Source organism: Merops nubicus, unplaced genomic scaffold, assembly GCF_000691845.1.
Source record: "Merops nubicus isolate BGI_N331 unplaced genomic scaffold, ASM69184v1 scaffold7139, whole genome shotgun sequence".
Taxonomy (NCBI): domain Eukaryota; kingdom Metazoa; phylum Chordata; class Aves; order Coraciiformes; family Meropidae; genus Merops; species Merops nubicus.
In genome coordinates this window covers 1-18,599 of record NW_008632969.1, presented here as the reverse complement: position 1 = coordinate 18,599, position 18,599 = coordinate 1, and the positions used below count along the sequence as shown (strand labels likewise).

Below are 18,599 nucleotides of genomic sequence, written 5' to 3'. Positions count from 1 at the left end.
AGAGTCTTGGACCCCCGCGTCCCCTTCAGATCCCTTCCTCCAGCTCTGCTGGCAGCCAAAGCACCTGATGTCCAAGAGGAAGCAAAACAGGAGCCTCAATGAGCCAGCAGAGAGGAGATTGAATCTGAAAACCTCAAACTGTCTCCCTGACAGAGATACAGCTAGCAAAACACAGAGATACAGGATCTCTGATCCCTCTGAGGTCCTCGGGGCTACCAATGGCCCCCGCTAGGCCACAAGACCCACTGAATGTTACCAGAGCCTTGCAGGGAACAGGATTTACTGCCCTGGGTTTAAGCTAGGAAGAGACTCACCACTGGGCAGGTTAAAATCAAATATATATGATTTTACAGTGACCTCTCCCATACCTGGTGCTCACCCTGCATCTCTCTCAGCCCCCTGCCACAGGGGTGGCTTCAAACGGACCCGCCGCAAGCTCGGGGTGGGCAGAATAAAACCCAAAGGCAGCTTTCTACAGCACAAATAGGTGCATCAGCAGCTCCTTTGCTACTGGCAATGGTTTGGAGGCCGAGACCTGGAAGCCACATCCCATTTCCCCTAAAAAAAGTGGGGAAAAAAAGAGGGTGCGAGATGCTGGGCTAAGGAGGGGGAGTCGGGCAGGGCCAGGGGCTTCATCGCTGGTGAATCCACAGCTCACCAAGGTCTGGTTTTGCAGGAACACAGCAGGATTCCCCACACTGCCGTAGCCGTGTGCTCTCGTCATCACCAGCGACCGGGCTTGCCACCACTGCATAAACCTCACAGAGGGAGGATTCGCTTCTCGGGGCTCTATTTGGGCATTTTTAACAAGGGAAGCCCAGCCGTGCGAGCGCGGCCAGGTTCTCACCTCCCACCACCCGTGAGTCACCCTCTGGCAGCCCTCGCCCTCGGGCAGCAGCCGGCCCCACTGCGGTCGGGGGGAGCGCAAACCGCTTCCTGCTGCCCCCCGCTTCCCAAGAGCCGGGGCGGGCGAGGGCCCCGCCGAGGTGCCAACCCCAGGTCGCTGCAGGCAGGTGTCAAATCCGGAGCCCCGGGGTGTGAAGCCGCTGCACGCGGGCTCTCGGACCCAGGCACGGCACGGAGACTGCTTAAAAGTCTTAAAGCAAGGAGGTTTTGGCTTTTTTGAAACTTGGCTTTTTTCCAGCAGTCTGTTTGTTCGCCTTGCTGCAGGCACCCAGGGCAAAGGTGTGGGATGGATGGGACAGGTGTGGGATGACCCATCTCCCAGCCCAAGAGACAGCAGAGGGACTCATCATACAGAGAGCCATCTCCTGACCAAAGCCTCACGCTCAGAGTCGGAACGTGCAGATGTGAAGCAGCACATGGCATCCCCATCCTTCTCCAGCACCCCACGAAGCCAAGCAGCAAAGAGATCACATCAAGTTTGGGGTGGAAGGGAAGCAGCTGGATGCTCAGAGTCTCAGCTGAGCCCAGGTCTAAGCACAGGAAAAGAGGAGGAGGGTTGCTGCCTTAGCTGAGCTTTTGTCCCAGCTCTTTATTGCTCCCAAGCCAGTGCTGAGAGATACAGTTTTGAGCAGCATGAATGAAATTGCAACGCGGCAGGTTTCACGGGGATGCTGCCTCGGTCATCAGAGAGCTGCACGGCAAAGTGAAACAAAAAGAAGAGCTGAAGGAAAAGAAAAAGCATATGGCCAGCATGTTGGGCCTCCCCCACGAGCCTGAACCACACACAGAACTGCAAGGGATGGAGCTGTCAGCGTGGCTGCCCCCAGGAATCCATCCTGGTGTTGGACCCCTCAATGGTTCAGTGGAGCCCGGCCACCCTGGCAAGGCTGGCATTGCCTGTTTACCGAGCCTGCACAAAGCACTGGTTTTGAAGAGAAGGTGGCCAACGGCATCCTGGCTCATACCAGCACCAGAGTGGCCAACAGGACTAGGGCAGGGACCATTCCCTTGCACTTGGCACTAGGGAGGCCACCCCTTGAATCCTCGGGTCAGTATTGGGCCCCTCACACCAAGAAGGACCTTGAGGGGCTGGAGTGTGGCCAGAGAAGGGCAATGAAACTGCTGGGGAAGGGTCTAGAGCCCATGTGTAGTGAGGAGCAGCTGAGGGACCTGGGGGTGCTGAGCCTGGAGCAAAGGAGGCTCAGGGGAGACCTTCTGGCTCTCCACAGCTCCCTGACAGGAGGCTGGAGCCAGGTGGCGGTCAGGCTCTTCTCTCAAGGAACAAGCAATAGGACAAGAGGAAACAGCCTCAGGCTGCACTAGAGGAGGTTGAGGTTGGAGCTGAGGAACAATTTCTTTCCCACAAGGGTTGCCAAGCCCTGTGCCAGGCTGCCTAGGGCAGTGGTGGAGTCCTCATCCCTGGAGGGCTTTCCAAGCCGTGGAGATGTGGTGCTGAGAGACATGGGTCAGTGGGGACCTGGCAGTGCTGGGGCAACAGTTGGACTCAACGACCTGAAAGGTCTCTTCTAACCAGAAGGAGTCTATGACCCTGTGAATCAGTTCCTCTGCTCATCACCCCATCCCCCCCTGGAGAGGCACTGTCCCAGAGTCCCCTCCTGCAACCGCAGGACTAGTGGGATGGCTGACAGGGCTTCCCCCGGCCCCTTTCTGCTGCCCTTCCCCAGGGAGCAGGCAGGCAACCCTTCCTGCCCGCAGGCTGCCCGCACCTACCCCTGTGGGCGGGGACGCTCCAAGCTGCTCTTGCCTCAGCCCTCTGCCTCCCAAAAGGAACTTCACTGTTTCTTCTCTTTGCCCTGAAGGGAGGGTGGTTTGGGCACGGGTTCATCCCAACCTGTAACACTATCATGACCTGCCTTCAGTTAGAAATCAGAGCAATTATGCAGAGGAACCTTTAATGGCACAAGCAGGAGCAAACCAGACTTGTACCATGTGAACACCCTTACCAAGGATATGGTGTTTTGATCCAGTGTGAAGAACCCCACTGCTCCATTTTCTGCATTGCCAAGTCACAAACCAGGCAAAAGAATGAGCAGTTCCAACTACACAAGAAAGCCACAGTTGAGCCCCAAGGTTAAGTTACACTTACAACTGCCAGAGCATGTATTTCCCTGAGTAGGAGAAACTGCATTCACTACAAAACTCATGGAACCAAGAAGTATCTCTTGTGCTGCCTTCAATGAAAGTAAGATCCTCAGACAGGCAGCAGCTCTCACCATACCAGGAACAGGAGCAAATGACGCAGGTCACATCGCAAAGACTTCACTGGCAAAATGCAAAGTTCACGACCATGGTACCACCATGGCCTCTGCTCACACGAGGATCCTTCCGACTCAACCCCCAGGAGCTCTGAATCCCCGGATCTGTCAGTGACAGGGCCAAAACGGGGAAAGTTCAGAGGTTTTTATTTGTGTGCAGTCGATAAGGAGGCAAACACACCCCGATAACCTCTTCCCTCGCGCGCAGCAGTCTGAAGGTTGCCCTTGTAGGCAGGATGCACATTCTGTACCAAAGGCCTTAAATTTGACTGAGCCTTGTTGAAAACAAACTCTCTGGGTCAGCAGTGCTCTGCGACACTGATGTGTTCCAAAGCCCTGGTTTGCTCTCATTCCCCTCACATTTCTACAGAAAGGCTGGCCCAAGGGAACCTTGGCTGGTCTGGCCCACAGGGTCAGAGGATTCCCCAATTTTTTCATGCCAATTGGTTAATTTTCAAGCCCAAAACGGTCATCACAGGTGAAGCTTGACCCTGCTCCCTTGGGAAACCCACGCTGGTTTTCCACAAGAGCCCAGCTTGCTCATTTCCTGAGTGAAGCACCCAGAGGGGCAGGTGTCATTTTGGCTCACAGTTGACATCTGCAGCCCTATCCAGTCAACAGATACAAAAGGGCAAAGGCTAATCGGGGGATGAGATAGCTTCACTTAGTCAATTTTTTTCCCCCACCTCTGATAAAAACTGCACGCAGATGCGAATTAGAAATTAGGTTAGGTGCAAACCCCCCTGAAGCAGCTGCAAGGGGCCGTTCTCCAGGGGCAGAGTGAAAAGCTCTCTTTTATTCAGTTCCTGGAGGGGAAACGCTTTTTGGACAGTGACTCCTGCTGGAAAGCTTAGGCCAGCACAGCTACGGAGCAGGCTTTGGAGAGCAGGGACGTCCCCAAGTCACCAGGACTCGCACAGGGCTCTCCTCTCTAGCAGCTCCTGGGGAGCCCCTGGATCTGACCTACGTGGCAATGCCTTCAGCAGCTCCCTCGGGGAAGAGCGCGTGGGACACACTGGGTGCTGAGGGGCTGCCAGAACGTTACACCCTCTCTGAGAGATACCACAGAATTTTCCCACACTAAAGCAGCACATTCTTGACTTTGGTTTCTGAACGTCTGCAGCGAGGTACCACATTTCAGTTTGGCACCAGCTGGAAGAAAACCGTTTCCCTCCTTCAGTTGAAGGGCACACGGTAGGTGCACATGTCACCTCGACCCTGCTTCCTGTTGGTTTTATCTTCAAATCATCAGCTCTGCACTGGCAAGTCCCGTTCTTCAAGGATCCTTTTTACACTCTCCACAATGGTCCACACTTCTGCCATGGCACCTCGGCCTGCAGGGTAAGAGGAAAACCACATGGTGAAATGCCACGGAGACAGCAGGAGGCATGTGCTTCCCCTGTCCCTACCTGGTTTCCTCACGACTCACTCAACAGAAAGTCCACCTGGTTCTGCAGGGGTTTCATGGCACGGTTAAGTGCCACCAGAGGAGGAAAGTGAGAAGAGTGTTCACATTAACGTAGCCTGGCTCCGAAGTCAGAAGCCTGAGCAGGAGCACAAGCTCCTCAGACAGTCAGTCGAGGGAAACCTCCAACGGCAACTCATATGACCTTAATAAGTACCTCATGTTCTGAATCATCTCCAGAGGTGTCTGCACCCAAACCTTGACCGCATGGGGAGTTACAATCTTAGCTCACACTGCCCTTGGGGGCAGCGTGCAAAAGTGCCCCAAAAAAGTGTGTGGGTAGCAAGAGAACCTATTTCATCTCCTTTCTCCAGCCTAAACATTGTGTGTGTTCCGTGTCTTCCTGAAATGGCCTTTGCCCCTAAAAAAGACTTGCTGAATTCGTTCCATTCCCATGACTCTGCAGTGAGACACGTTAGAGAAAGCTGTCCTGGATTCACACCAGCTTGGATCTTGGGAGGCCTTCTTGGAGAAGACTCAGTGCTGGACAGAACAGAATGTAAAAGCTTTTCCTTTAATTGCCAGAGGAACATCTAATCCATGCTGTGCTGTTGCTTCCCTCTGAAATACTTCCTAAACTTCAGTTCAGAATTTTAAGGGCAGGGATCATGAGCTTATCTTGTCCAACCTCCTGTAATGAGCTCAGAACTCGGCCCATTCACACCTGGAATTTGCCTAGGGTTGCAGAAAGATGCTTCTCCTACCAGCATCTGTCTCCACCGGAAGATTCAAACGATGGACTCGTCATTATCTTACAACCTGCTGGCTAATTGCTCAAATAATTTCAAATACATGTCTTATCGGTCATCAGAAATTAGAGGGGGTTGGGGGGAGTGTTTTCCTCTTTTTTTTTTTCTAGTCTGCTTCCAAGGCTGGAAGCCACCCAAGCCTCGTCTAGGACAGAAGGTGCGACTTGATGCAACTAATGATTTGCAGTGAACAACACTTTTGGAAGGTCAAGAAAATCTAGTTTCTTTGTAAAGTAAGGCTTCTTCTCCACTAATCCTTTTTTGGACCTCTGAGCCCCAGGAGATCTGATGCATCCTGCGGACAAGCCAATTTGGGCCCCTCTGATCTCCAAACCTCGAGGAGTCGGACTGCAGCTGACAGCTCCTGCTAAACAAGAGAAATCCTCCAACTGCCTCTGCGCGGTCTGGCAGAGCTACACCCTTCGAGAACATTTCCAGGGCCTCCACCACCCAATTTCTCAATGTCTTTGGCAATTTACAGCTGGATTTGGGTTTAGCAGAGCACAGCCTTGCTAAGAAGCCTGTCTTACAGCAAAGCTCATGCCTGCAAGTGGAAATCTTACAGTGTGCTAGGCTCTAGAAATCCAGCCAAGAATGATGAAGACACAAGCAGTTTGGAAACATTTTAAATTGCTGCAGGCCCATCAGTGGTGCAGCACCTCTCAAAGCTCACTTTGTATCGTGGCTTCTGGATGTCATCAAGGCCAACAGCTGGTAGCTTATATTTAACTATCCAATCAAGGAAACATATTAATTGTCAACTCAAATTTAATTTATTTTATCCCTCTTTTATCTGGACTCTATGTTTAAAAACACCTATTTACCAAGGAAGAAAACTCAGCCAGGTAAAGCTTGCAATGCAGAAACTTGGTGGCAGTCAAGATCTGGCGCATTTCAGGTGAGACCAGCCACATGGGTTGAGGAAGAAAAACCTCTTTGACAGCAAGGCAAACCACAATGTCAGCAGACCAAACTGGTGCAAACGGAATTTCTTCTCTGCTGCATCAGATGTCTGAGCTTTGCTACCTGCTACTCAAGTGGTAGTTTGTGTGTTGAAACCCACAAACCCAAAGTGAGTGTGGAAGAGGAGGCCCTGGGGTGAAAGGCGTGAGAAAAAGAGGGGAAGAAAGGGAAACAGTCAGTGCTGGAGACTGTCTTGGGTCTTCAGAGACCTGAAGTCCACTACTGTTGTACTGGCTTTGGCTAGGAGAGAGTTCACTTTCTTCATAGTAGCTGGTATGGAGCTGTGCTTTGGATTTGTGCTGAAAACAGCCTTGATAACAGAGATAGTTTAGTTCCACTGTTCAGTCAGAGCTCACATGGAGTCAAGGCCTTTCCTGCTCCCCACACCACCCCAGCAGCTGGGAGGGGACACAGCTGTGATACCTGTGTCCTGACCATAGGGATATTCCAGCCTATATGACATCACGCTCAGCAATAAAACTAGGAGGGAGGTTGACCTGGGGGCTGCTGCTCAGCGACTGGCTGGGCATCAGCTGGTTGGTGGAAAGTGATTATTTTCACTGGCATCACTTGTCATTTGCCGGTTTTATTTCTCTTTGTTATTTTCCTCTTCATTACAGTTTTTTCTTTTGTTTCAATTATTAGACTGGTTTAATGAGTTTTCTCACTTTTGCTTTTCTGTTTCTCTCCCCCATCCCACTGAGGGAAAGCGAGCGAGTGGCTGCGTGGGGCTGAGCTGCTGGCTGGGGTTAAACCACAACTGCTTTGCCACAATTTTTCTACATATCACCAGTGAAGTCCTGGAGTTTGCCAACAGGAAAAACCTGTTGTGAACTGACCCACAAACACAAGAGGAGTCACTCACAAATACAAGTGGAGTCGAGTAAGAAACGGCTCCTAGAGTCCCATCCCTCTCCTACAAGCTCCTTCAGAAGGTGGAAATCGGGTTCACCATCCAACTGTAATCCACTTGTGCTGGTGAGTCAACTCATGTGGCCCTTTTGCATCTCGGAGCTGTGAAACAGGGCTGACACCACCACCACAGCTCTGCCTCAGGTACACGAACCTGCAAGAATAAGGCCAATGACCCATCGGGAGGCACTCGGCTGCTCGCTACACGAACAGAGATCTTAGATATATACTAGAAAAGATGAAGGGGGGAAAAAAAAATAAGGGACAAAGAAGCTATGCCAGATGGCCCTTCCACTTCTCCCAAAATGCAGAACGAGCTCTTTTGGGCGTTTTCCCCTAACGTTATTACAAGTACGTAAGAAATTTGATGTAATCAGGTCTAAGATCCCAGCGGAAGCATAATTGTCCAAGATATTTCAACTGATGCCTGAGTTACTTGACTACACTTACCTAACTGTAAATATTTCTTAGTCTTCAGCTCCAGAAAAAACAATCTCTAGAAGCACTGCACCTACCCAAGAGCTCAGAGACTAAGCCAGCCCTAGAATTTAGCAACAAAGAACATTTTCACATCCTGTCTTTGCTACAGGCTATTTATTGAACTGACCGAGTGGTTAAAATCCTGCTGGAGGTGGGGGTGTTAAGCAGAAGTATGAGATTACAACCGTGCACGTAATGGCATATTTGCTATTACAGCAAGAATGGGGTGACACTTTATAGGCCAAGGAAATGTTGATAAAAAAAGAGCGAATCCATTCATCCAAACTGCTTGTATTAAAAAACTTCTCAAAACCTCCCAAAAGCTAAAATAAGCAGCTCCTAAAATACAGATGAGACCATTTTAGTAGCATTTCTTAGCACTGCAGGTGTTCTGAAATGGAGCGTAAGTTTTCCCTATCCCCAGCCCACCGCCCCCCCACTTCACAGATAAATCTGATGTCAAAACCCCAAATCAAAACTTGATTAGGAAGCCGAGAAGCAACCCAGGCAACAAACAGCAGCAGCAAATGTTAAATGCCTGTCCAGCTACACCCTCAGCCACGTCTGCACTTGCCCTCCCTGCCTGCTCCCACGGATAAGATATTACCCCCGTATAAAAGCAGAGGAACTGAGGCAGGATGAAAACAGACCACAGTCACGGTGGAGAGCTGTTCAGGTCACCTCAATCCCAGGCTGATAACACCCAATGGCAACGCCCTCCTTCTCTTTGATCTACTCTTTTTGAAGGAGTATTTCTTTTAATATCGGGCCTATCTAACGGCTCATTTGAAAGCCAAGCTTCGATGGTCTCTTAAGACTACTTAAAAATTAATGAACAAGAATAACATCTAGCAGCTAGCACAGGGCAAAGCTTGTTTCCTGTGTATAAACCTTGGCAGGGAGCGCCTGCTGCCCACAGTTCAACATCCTGAAGGCCACACAGCAAAGGAATGCACAGGGATAAGGATAAGAGCAGCACTTGTGCAGGGAAAAAAGTCTGAAGTTGCGAAAGGACTGACCTTCATCTCCACATACCAGTTTCTTCACCACACAGGGGATCTCCGTGTAGCCAAAGCTTTTCAACTGCTCCACCTGCTGAGCTGTGATGGGATGTTCCCACATGGCCGTATTCATAGCTGGGCAGAAGAGCAGAGGTTTGCTCAGATCCCAAGCGCGGATGACACAAGTCTGCGAGAGAAGCCAAGAGGTTCAGAGGTTCTTGGGAGACAGGTTGTCTTTCCTCACTCCTTCTCAGCTTTGCTGCACAAAAGCTCTTTCCCAGCCTGTGTGTCTTTAGAGGACCAAAACCCTCAATCTGCCAGGCAGGGCTGATAACTAGCCTGTATCACATTCCAGAAAAGCTCATCTCTGACAGGCAAGAAAGATGAGGGAGGCTACAAAGAGGGTAAAGTCCATCCTACTCCGGCTCGGGGCCAACGAGTGGCCCAGTTGCTGGAGCAAACCAAGCTGGAACACGATGCATACAGGCTGCCAGCCCGTGTGGGAGACCAAGAGAAGAAGAGGGGTGGCCACAGATCGTATCAGCTATAGAGAAATCCCCAGGCAACGCTTCAGAGAAGCCAGCTGTAGAGATAAACACAAAAAGTTGGCAAAGGAGTCTTTTTCAAATGATACACCAGCTGGATCCGTAACTCCTCCCGAGGGAAGCAGTGCTGCTGCCAGGATACATGAAGAGGAGAACAGGAACACATCTGTGCTGGTGCAGAAAATGAACCATCTAGCAGCTCCTGCGTGCTACGGGGAATCACATCTGACTCCTCAGCAAGGCAGAGCTTCCAGATAACCCACTATCACCTTGGCCCCTCAAAAGGATCTATGCCGGTTGCTCTTAATGCAATGTCCAGCAATTTGCCCTGATTTAAATCACACAAAGGGAGCTGCCCAGGTAGCAACAGTGCCCAATCAGGCATAGGGTCTCTGCTCAGATCAGAGTCCTTATGAAAACCCTGCCCATCCTTTCTCACCCCCTGTGACTTGAACCCTTCCCAACACAGCAGTCTGCTAGAATCTGTTCTAACTTGCCAACCAGCACCTCCAGCACTTGCTTTCCTTTGCTGGAGCTCTCTCTTCCCTCCGCAAGGCTCTCCGAAAAGGCTGGCAGGAGTTTCTGAAGTCATGCAGCCCTAACATCCTTCCTGAGCCCTTCCTTCTGCTACCACCAACACATCTACAGTGCCAAGAAGACCCAGTAGGACAACACATTGCTTGTCCCTCCAACAGCTCCTTCCGACTTCTCTCAGATCTCCAGTGATCTACTTGTACAAATGAGGGCTGCTGCTCTGGTTGCACTTCGCTCATTTATAGGCAGTTCATCTTACCTGCACAGCTGAGTTGGTCTGGACTGGACTCAAAGCATTCGGCCCTGCTGAAGGTGCCCACCACCCAACAGAGAATCAAGCTCTCTTTTAATACACTTTCTGATCAACCTTTGAGCCAGAGCACTTTTAATACCCAAAAAACAAGCCTGAACAAGCAAAATCCGCTGTAGCTGAAACTGGAAGGTAAGTAAGTGTGAGCAAGTTTGAATTTCTGTGCTATGCAGTAAGGTGAGGCAGCAGGAAGTAAACAATTTTATCTGATCTCACAGGTGTCTTTCCAGATTGCATCTAAAAAACACAGAGAGGAACTCAAAAGTGAGTGCAAGCGTGTATGCATGCATGTGTGACAGAGAGAGGGTGGAGGGAAGCAAAGAGAGCTACCACCCATCAGAAAAAAACAGGAAAGGCACAAAGCAGGGATTGGGAAATAACGGAAGAGAATAACAGAGCCGAGGGGTGCAAAGGGAGGCAGGTCAGGGAAGGAAAGAATAACTTTGTGGAGGAATGAGGGGCCGATATTGGAGGGAGAGAGACACAAGCATATGAAGTGGGAGCAGAACATGCAAATCTGACTGTTCTCGATGCTGCAGAAGAATTTCCATGAAAGAAAGGTCAGCCAGCCTGACACCGGGAGGTGAGAGAACTCTCAGGCTGAGCTCTGGTTACGCACCAGCAGGTTGTCGCAGATGCCATTGGCGAGCTTCCCCAGCGTGTTGGCATCAAGAGGTGCCACCACCATGAGGTCAGCCCAGCGTCGGAGCTCGATGTGCAGCACTGGGTCCGAGCGGCCTCTCCACAGCTGTGGGTGACACAGGATGGGGATTATTGGACCCTCACAATGAACAACAGGCACTTTATCCATCCCACATTAGTAACCACCATTGGTCTCGCACCAAGCGAGATCTGCAGCCACGTTTAGGGAGTACAGTTAACAGACGGGGCTCTGCAAAGGAGTAGCCTCTCCCCACAAAGACAAATCACATGCCCAACAACTGGAGTTTTCAGTTCGAAAGAGCTTTTCCCATCCACACCACTCCTCACCTTCAGAATTGTTCAGAAGGGCTCCCTCAACACAGAGCACATCTGAGCAAACGGCTCCATCCTGCCAGCCAGCTGATACCAGACAGGACCAAACCAGGGAGCACACTTCCTGAGCAACCCCTGGGATTGATAAGCTTTGTATTTCTTTGAAATGAATATTGGCTCTTGAGTGAACATTTCCATTTTCACAAAAGCTCCAAGTTGCTCAAGAGAGACCTGGACTTTTTTTAAAGTGTGCGGTTAACTGGGAAAGTGCCAAGAGAAGCAGCCAACGGTGTTGGGTGCTTAATCCCCAGAGGATACACACAGCCACAGGCCAGCAAGAGATACACCAGGCCACAAACTGCTCCTTCTCTGAGTCACTGGAAACCACAACAAAAAACAACAGCATCCGGAAAGCTGGTGCTTCCTGACACCTTTCCCAGCTTCTCCGCTCACTTCTGGTTTTTCTAGAAGCACTGAAAATTGTAGGTTTCTTTTCAGAGTAAAATGTCTCGCCAACAGATGCTGAGCAGGCTTATTTCCCACCCTTCTGGCAGAGCAGTGTGTTGTAAAAGCTCTGTGCTGACTTTCCAAACCTCAAAGCCTGATTTGCACCTCTTCTATCACCCTGCCCCAAGTTCCTCAGAAATAACTGCCTGGAGCTGTAGCACCCTGGGGCACAGTGGATCTTCACCAATCTCCTAGAACAGACAGAAAGCTTCTTGATCAGTGCCACCAGCATGCCTTCCTCCACATAAAGGTGATGTTCACATGCAAGTACCTTGGCAAGAGAACTGGTAAAGAGTGGATCACCTTGTACTCAAATCGGTACCACAAAGCAGAGAGAAAATGTAAAGCAAAAAAAAGGATGACGTTTACATCATTAACCTCTTCACACTCACAGGCTCTCCGAGTATGTCAGCAAAAGTGTATTTAAGAGAAAAAGCCATTTTGCAGGGTCTAGAGATGTTCCTGGCCCTGAACACCAAGCTGTTCTTTACTGGAATGGTTCCCCCCACGTATGCACATGAGCAGAGATGCAGACACCCCTGAGACACCACCAGGAGAACCTCTCTGACTTCTAGCCACCTATCTCACTGAACCACAAGACTCTCTGAAAGCTGTATTCCAAAGCATATGTTACTAGAACAAAGAAGGGAGTTTTGGCCCAGGATTAACAAATAAATAAATGTGGTTTCTTGCAAAGAAAGTTGGAGGAAAACTTCTCATTGCTGTGCAGCACTTGAACAACTCAGTGAGCCTCCCAGAGAGGCTCCTTTTATTCTCTGAAGCATGGCCTCCTGGAAGCAAAAACCACGAGTGCATGACAAAACTACTTGAATTACAGAACATGTGGCTAGTGGGGACAGGCAAGAAGCCCTTGCAGCCTCCAAAGGAAGAACAACTCACCTGCCATTCGTCTTCATCGCTGTAGAGTGTGACGGGGATCTCCTGGATGTTGTAGAAATGCTTTGCTCTCTCAGTAGTGACCACCTTCACTTCGAGCTAATCGGAGAAGAAAGAGCAAGACCAACAGTTAGACTTGAGGACAACCCCAGAAAGCTGGGTAGAGGAGCAGAGCTTGAGTCAACAAGACTTTGAAAGCTGTGTGAATTTTAGAGGACCTTCCCCTGTTCACGATTGAAAAGGCAGAGCACCACAGGCATTCAGGGGAGCCAAAGACTCATTCCACGCCACCCTACAGCAGGCAGGTGATTAGTCACCCCCTGCCAAACAGGCACGCTTGGCCAGGTCACAGCGGGGACAGCAGAGAGGACAGAGCAGGTCAGAAGGAGATGCAGTTCTGCACACCACTTCAAAGGGACGGTCGGAGGGAGCAAACCAAAGTGCTGTGAAAGACACCCTCTCATCTCCAAGCACACCTGCCAAGGGGCGTAGGAGAGCATCCTGCCTCAGTGGGTACCCTTAACCACAGCCCAGAGGGCTGCCAAGGGCTGCGATGCCTGCAGAGAACTCACAGGATCGCTCTTCCCACGCTCGGAGACAAGAGAAAGCATGGTGCTGAGCCATCAGAAGAACTGCTGAGGGACAAGACGGTTAGCTGGGGCTCAGCACCACTGGTGCCCAGCACCACTGGTACCAAGCAAGCCCACCACTGCTGCACAAGGCTTCACCAGAACGAGTGGCTTTGGAAGACAGAGTACGATTCGTTGGTCGAATGGACTACACCAGGCACCTCCATCTCTTTCTGCTCCTCTCTTGATGGTCTCCTGGTGTTGATGGTGAGGAGGAAGCTACAGACTATCAGATATGACTTTTTAAACCTCTGTTAATCAGGCTTGCTCCAGCCAGGTGTAAAAATACCAGAAGCAAGTGGGAGTTGTGTCTTCCCGCTGTCCTTCCTATCAAGGTGAGGTGTCAGAAAGCAGAAAACCTCTGTATGTTCACAGCACAGGGGTTTGTGCACCCAAAACAGTGGTTTCCACATGGCCAGTGGAACCTTCAGTTATATGGTATACACTGGGGAAACCCCATCATGTTGAAGGTGCACATCAGGCCATGGATTACAGTGAAAAAATCACCCTTTTCCTTGGCTTCTTTCAAACTGTCTGCTCCTTCAAGCAGTTCACAGTGCAACCCACTGTGAGGTTAAAAAGAGACACAGGGAGAAACCAGCCCCACCAACAACTCCTTCCTGCTAGAAAACTGGGGCCTGAGGCACCAAACAGATGAAGCAGTTGGTCTGCAAGCTCTTGCTAAAACAGAATGCCGAAAACCGCCAGCCTCCAAGAAGCTGTCTTCAGCAGCAGCACCTGAAGTGATAAAACATGTTAACTTATCTCTTCAGCTAGGAAAGACGCAGTGGTGATGATCTGCATCCTACATGACTAGGATAAGAGCTGGGAGCAGCAAAAGAATCCCAGACCAGGTTAACATACCACAAGTACTACCTTGAATACTGAGCTACCTCAAATCCTGGGGTCACTTTTGGGCCCCACACTCCAAGAAGGACACTGAGGAGGTGGAGCAGGTCCAGAGAAGGGCAGCGAAGCTGAGGAAGGGTCTAGAGGAGGTGAGGTGTCTTATGAGGACCTGGGGCTGTTGAGCCTAGTGCAAAGGAGGCTCAGGGGAGGCCTTCTGGCTCTCAACAGCTCCCGGCACAGAGGGTGGAGCTGGGTAGGGGCTGGTCTCTTCAAAGTGACAGGACAAGAAGAAATGGCCTCAAGTTGCCCCAGAGGAGGTTTAAGTTGGACCTCAGAAACAAGTTCTTCCCCACAGATGTCATCCAGGCCTGGCCCAGGCAGCCCAGGGCAGTGGTGGAGTCCCCATCCCTGGAGGGGTTTCCAAGCCATGCAAAAGTGGTGCTGAGGGACATGGGTCAGTGGGGACCTGGCAGTGCTGGGGGTTGGACTCAATGATCTGAAAGGTCTTTTCCAACCTAAATGATTCTATGATCATAGCCTTTGGTAATTTTCCCTGTTTCCTGAAGAAAAAGTAATGGGAAAATATAGCTGCATGTAACACCAGTATGTGGTTTGTTGCCTCTTAAACACTTGCTCTTCTTCAAGTGGCCCTAACATGGAATCCCAGCTGTGTTTCTAGTGCTTTTGAGCACGAAGATAATATTCACAGCAATCACTTGATTTGTTTCCACCGTAACCTGCCCTGACAGGAAGCTGTCTCGAGCCAAGCAGTGACACCCATGGAGGTGCTAGCACCTCTCACTGTTTCGGACAGACAGACACCGTGGGCTCTGTGGAGGTGTCAGCCTCACAGCCTGAGGTACCCTTGATCTGGTGATTTTACAGAGCAATGTGTCATTTGAAGGGGCAGCTCTGTTCTCCTCTAACCGTAGGCAAGGTCTGTGCTGAAAGTTTTCAGCAGTCATGTCTGTTAGTGGTACCCTGCCTTTTTTTTTTTTTTTTTTTTTTTTTTTTAAGTAGCTTCCTAATAATCTCATTTCTTAAAAAAATAACCCCAATGTATTTCTCCCCAGCATAAGCCCAGGAATAGGCAATAGCTGGCTCCTGAGTACTGCATCCAGCTGATAGAAGCTAGAGCATACCAGAGGGATGTTCAAGTGGTGGTGACTCCACCACTCCCTAAGAAAGTTGCTCTGTTAGTTAAACATTCTCCCTAATTAAGGTTTTCTGCTGGGGTGGGCTCCCCGTTGCCTTGTTCTGAGCAAGTCCTTCAAGTCCCTCCAGCTACATGGGAAAGAGATCAATGTTCTCAAGATTACTTTAGTCTACACTGTTTTTTCTCTTTACCTGGCACACCCTCTGTTTGCCTGTGGACATATCTCTGCTCAAAGGCAGCCTAGCCATGCTCAGAAACTCCTTTACTGGAGGCAGTTTAGACTAGTCAGAGTTCTTGGACCACTTAAGCCCATTCTCCAGAATAAACTTTACTGCAAAGCTGCTCTCCTGTGTATACACAGTATCACTGGTCTACGTTAAAAAGATTCTCCTTTCACAGCTCTTTCTGCTCGGGGTTAAGGGTGTGTGAATGTTTTTTTTCCCATCACTTTCTCAGCTTTACCACCCTCAAGGAGATGTCGTAGTTTAATGAGTGCAAAATCACACTGCCAAGTTGTTCACCGGGGACTGGTTGAGCCAAAACATCAGCTTAAACTAACCGCTCTGGTTTCAAGTCTCTGACCACATCTCCGTGGGTATCAAAGCCTTCCTCAGCTCCTGCCCAGCTTTTTAAAGTTCTGTTTCAGCAGCAAAGAAACTGATGTGACAGGCTTGTGCCTGTAATTTAGCTGAGGCCCTCTCTGCAACCCACAGCACTAGCCCAGCTTCCCAGCACCTCACCACACTCCAGCACCCCTTCCAGCTTGGATACTGACATCAACCAGCTAAGTCAGACTTACTCAGGGACTGCACCGCTTCTGTGCTAAGGTAAAGCCTCCCAAAATCATTCGGAAGGATATTCATTGAGCAATCTAACCAACATATTGAAGCGCACCCTCTTGCTCATGTCGCTTTTTCATTTCAGTGCTCCAGAACATTTGCTTTGTCTTTTAGAAGCAGAAGTTTTTCCTACGTTACCCTCAAACTTTATTCTACAGCAAAAGTTGACACGTTTCCCTCCTGACTCTAGTCATGAGTGGCCTCTGCTGGACACCTCTGTTACTCCAGACCATAAACCTAGTAAAAAAATATGGCACGGGCACAGATAGCAGCTTGTATTTTCTGTTTCTGTTTTTAGAAGATCTAGGTTCCCTTCATTTTGGAAAGAATTATGCTGAGCTGAACAATAGTACAATATTCAAAAATCTCAAGGTCTGTCTGTGGAAATACCCAGGAAGAGTTACTACTCTTTAAGCCTGATGCAATTATAACTCTTAAGTGGAGGGAAGCATGAAATGATAGCAAAGACTACTCATTGTTTTTTTTTAAAAAAAGGAGAAATCCTCCCTCAGCACATTTTCCAACCAAAGGGCTCAAAGCCAGAAGGAACTTTTAATTCCAACAAAAGCTGTGTAATCTCTTCTCAAAAAGCAGAACAGAGTAACACCAACTTTACAATAGCTTTACTCACCCCAGTGATTTTCAGCAGTTCAGCGACGAGGAGAGGCAGCTTCATGGCAGCCCCGCTTCCAGTCACGCCCACCAGCACATGGTGGGTTCTCTGTGGCACGGATGAGCTCTTCCCTTCAGGAAGGCCTGGTTCTGGCAGGGAGAAGGGCTCCATGCTCTGCTCCAGCTCTACAAGCACAAAAAAACAAAGACACTTGACCAATGGTGCCTCCAGGCTCGGCTCGGCGAGGCTCATGCAGCAGGGCTCCGACCCTGACGTACTCCCAAGGGTAGAGGTCCAAGCCTGGACTACACAGAATAAATTGGATAGATGTTTGGATCTGACCCACAAAGCTTTCCAGTACCTGCAGAGCTTCAAGCACAGCAGTAGCCTGCTCCTCTTACTTAATGAGAATTTTCTCACAGACACTGGTAAACGGAACGCTCAAACCTTGACAGGCAGGCTGAAAAAGTGTTCTGCAACAGGCCACAGCCCCCACACCAAAGCTACACTCTCAGGAGCTGAACATGGCACAGAATTTACAATAACTTTCACGCTGACTGCTGGGTAGATGCACAACTCCCTTCTGAGCCCCTTTCCTTCACACTCTCCAGTGAGTAATACATGCTGGGAGATATTTTACTAATTAAAAATGTTGAGGCCCTGAGGCAAGCTTTGTCATCTTGCTTCCTATTGTATCACTACACACAAAGAGCAGGGCTAGAAACTACTCCCCAGCAGATGGGGGGGAACCCAAAATGGCAAATAAGAGGCAGGACACAACAGCCTGGTGAGTGCAAGCCTCAGGGATGTGAAGGTCTGACCTGAGCTGAATCCACACAGCTGCTTCAGAAAGCAGGCTGGGGAAAGACCTTTAGCTCAGGTCTCTGCCCCCTCCCAGCTCCTTTCCCTAGCAATGCATCACGGTTGAGCAGAAATGTTCCTCCACAGAACTGATGCAAACATCTCTGCTTAATTAGAAAAGGTCAAAATCACTTCTTGAAAATGCTCAAAATGTTTTGAGTAAAAACTACACTGGGATGCAGTAGTTTATTCAATTTCAGTGACATCTGTGTTACTCGGAGGAAGGTCCCTGGAAACATTTTGGGTAGAACAAAAAGGAAGGAAGAGATGTTTACACTGCCCTGGTTTCTGGTACCAACTCGGCTGTCAGAGGGAGGGTGCTGGCTTACCACATGAGAGGAGTTCACCCCTTCCTCGTTCCCCAGGCTGGGTCAGCAGCAGTTTTACTTCAGGAACCTTCACGGGGTGAATCAAATCACGCCAGCGCAGCAGTTCCACAGAAGCCAGACCTCCGCACCCAGCCACCGAGGAGCACAAACATACTTTCCAAGCGCCTTACACCCACTCTCTGCTACACAACAGTGTCAACACCTTCCTTTGCCACGGTCTGCTTGGAATCAACGCATTTACCTTGGGCCCCTGTGATTTCTCAGTGTGTTTAGAAAAAAAAAATTTTTAAAAAATCGCTAGGGTAAGAGCACAATTTCAGCTCAAGCCTCTAGGCTTAATTAGCAAGAGTAATTAGAGGCAAGGAAACACAGTATGCACATTGGCATTGGATTTCAGACCAGATGTAACAACTTACATGTTTACCTATATCTAACTGAACTCAAGTTAAGGCCACCACAGCAAGGAAAACACCCCCATCCCTTAAGATTACTAAGTAACAATTAACTCACCAGCGCATCCGCATCTTAAAGCCTACAGAATAAGACACAATTTTGTACATAGACAGCTTCTAAAAAGGACAATCAGGAACAGAACAAGAGCGCAACGTGAGGGGCTGTGATTTCCCCGACCCAAACGCGGCTCTGGCACAACAACCAAGGAGCCATCAGAGAGCTCGCAGGCCCAGCAGAGGAAAAGCTCTTTCCAGAGGGCAGAGCGGAGGAAGCTCGGCGGTTTACCCGGGGCGACCAACGAACGTCTCTATACCAGAGGAGGCACGACAGGGTCCGGGCAGCAGAGGACG

General features: G+C 49.7%; 1 protein-coding gene across 1 annotated transcript; it reads right to left on the bottom strand.

Annotated features, from left to right (window-relative positions):
- Window positions 1–4,423: 4,423 nt before the first annotated feature.
- PPCDC (phosphopantothenoylcysteine decarboxylase) lies at window positions 4,424–16,781 on the bottom strand. Its single transcript, XM_008948072.1, has 5 exons — window positions 16,625–16,781; window positions 12,524–12,619; window positions 10,761–10,889; window positions 8,771–8,939; window positions 4,424–4,516 (listed from the first exon to the last, which is right to left on the bottom strand). Exons 1-5 carry the CDS (start codon window positions 16,775–16,777, stop codon window positions 4,431–4,433), a joined length of 633 nt encoding a protein of 210 aa, XP_008946320.1. The 5' UTR covers window positions 16,778–16,781; the 3' UTR covers window positions 4,424–4,430.
- Window positions 16,782–18,599: the final 1,818 nt, after the last annotated feature.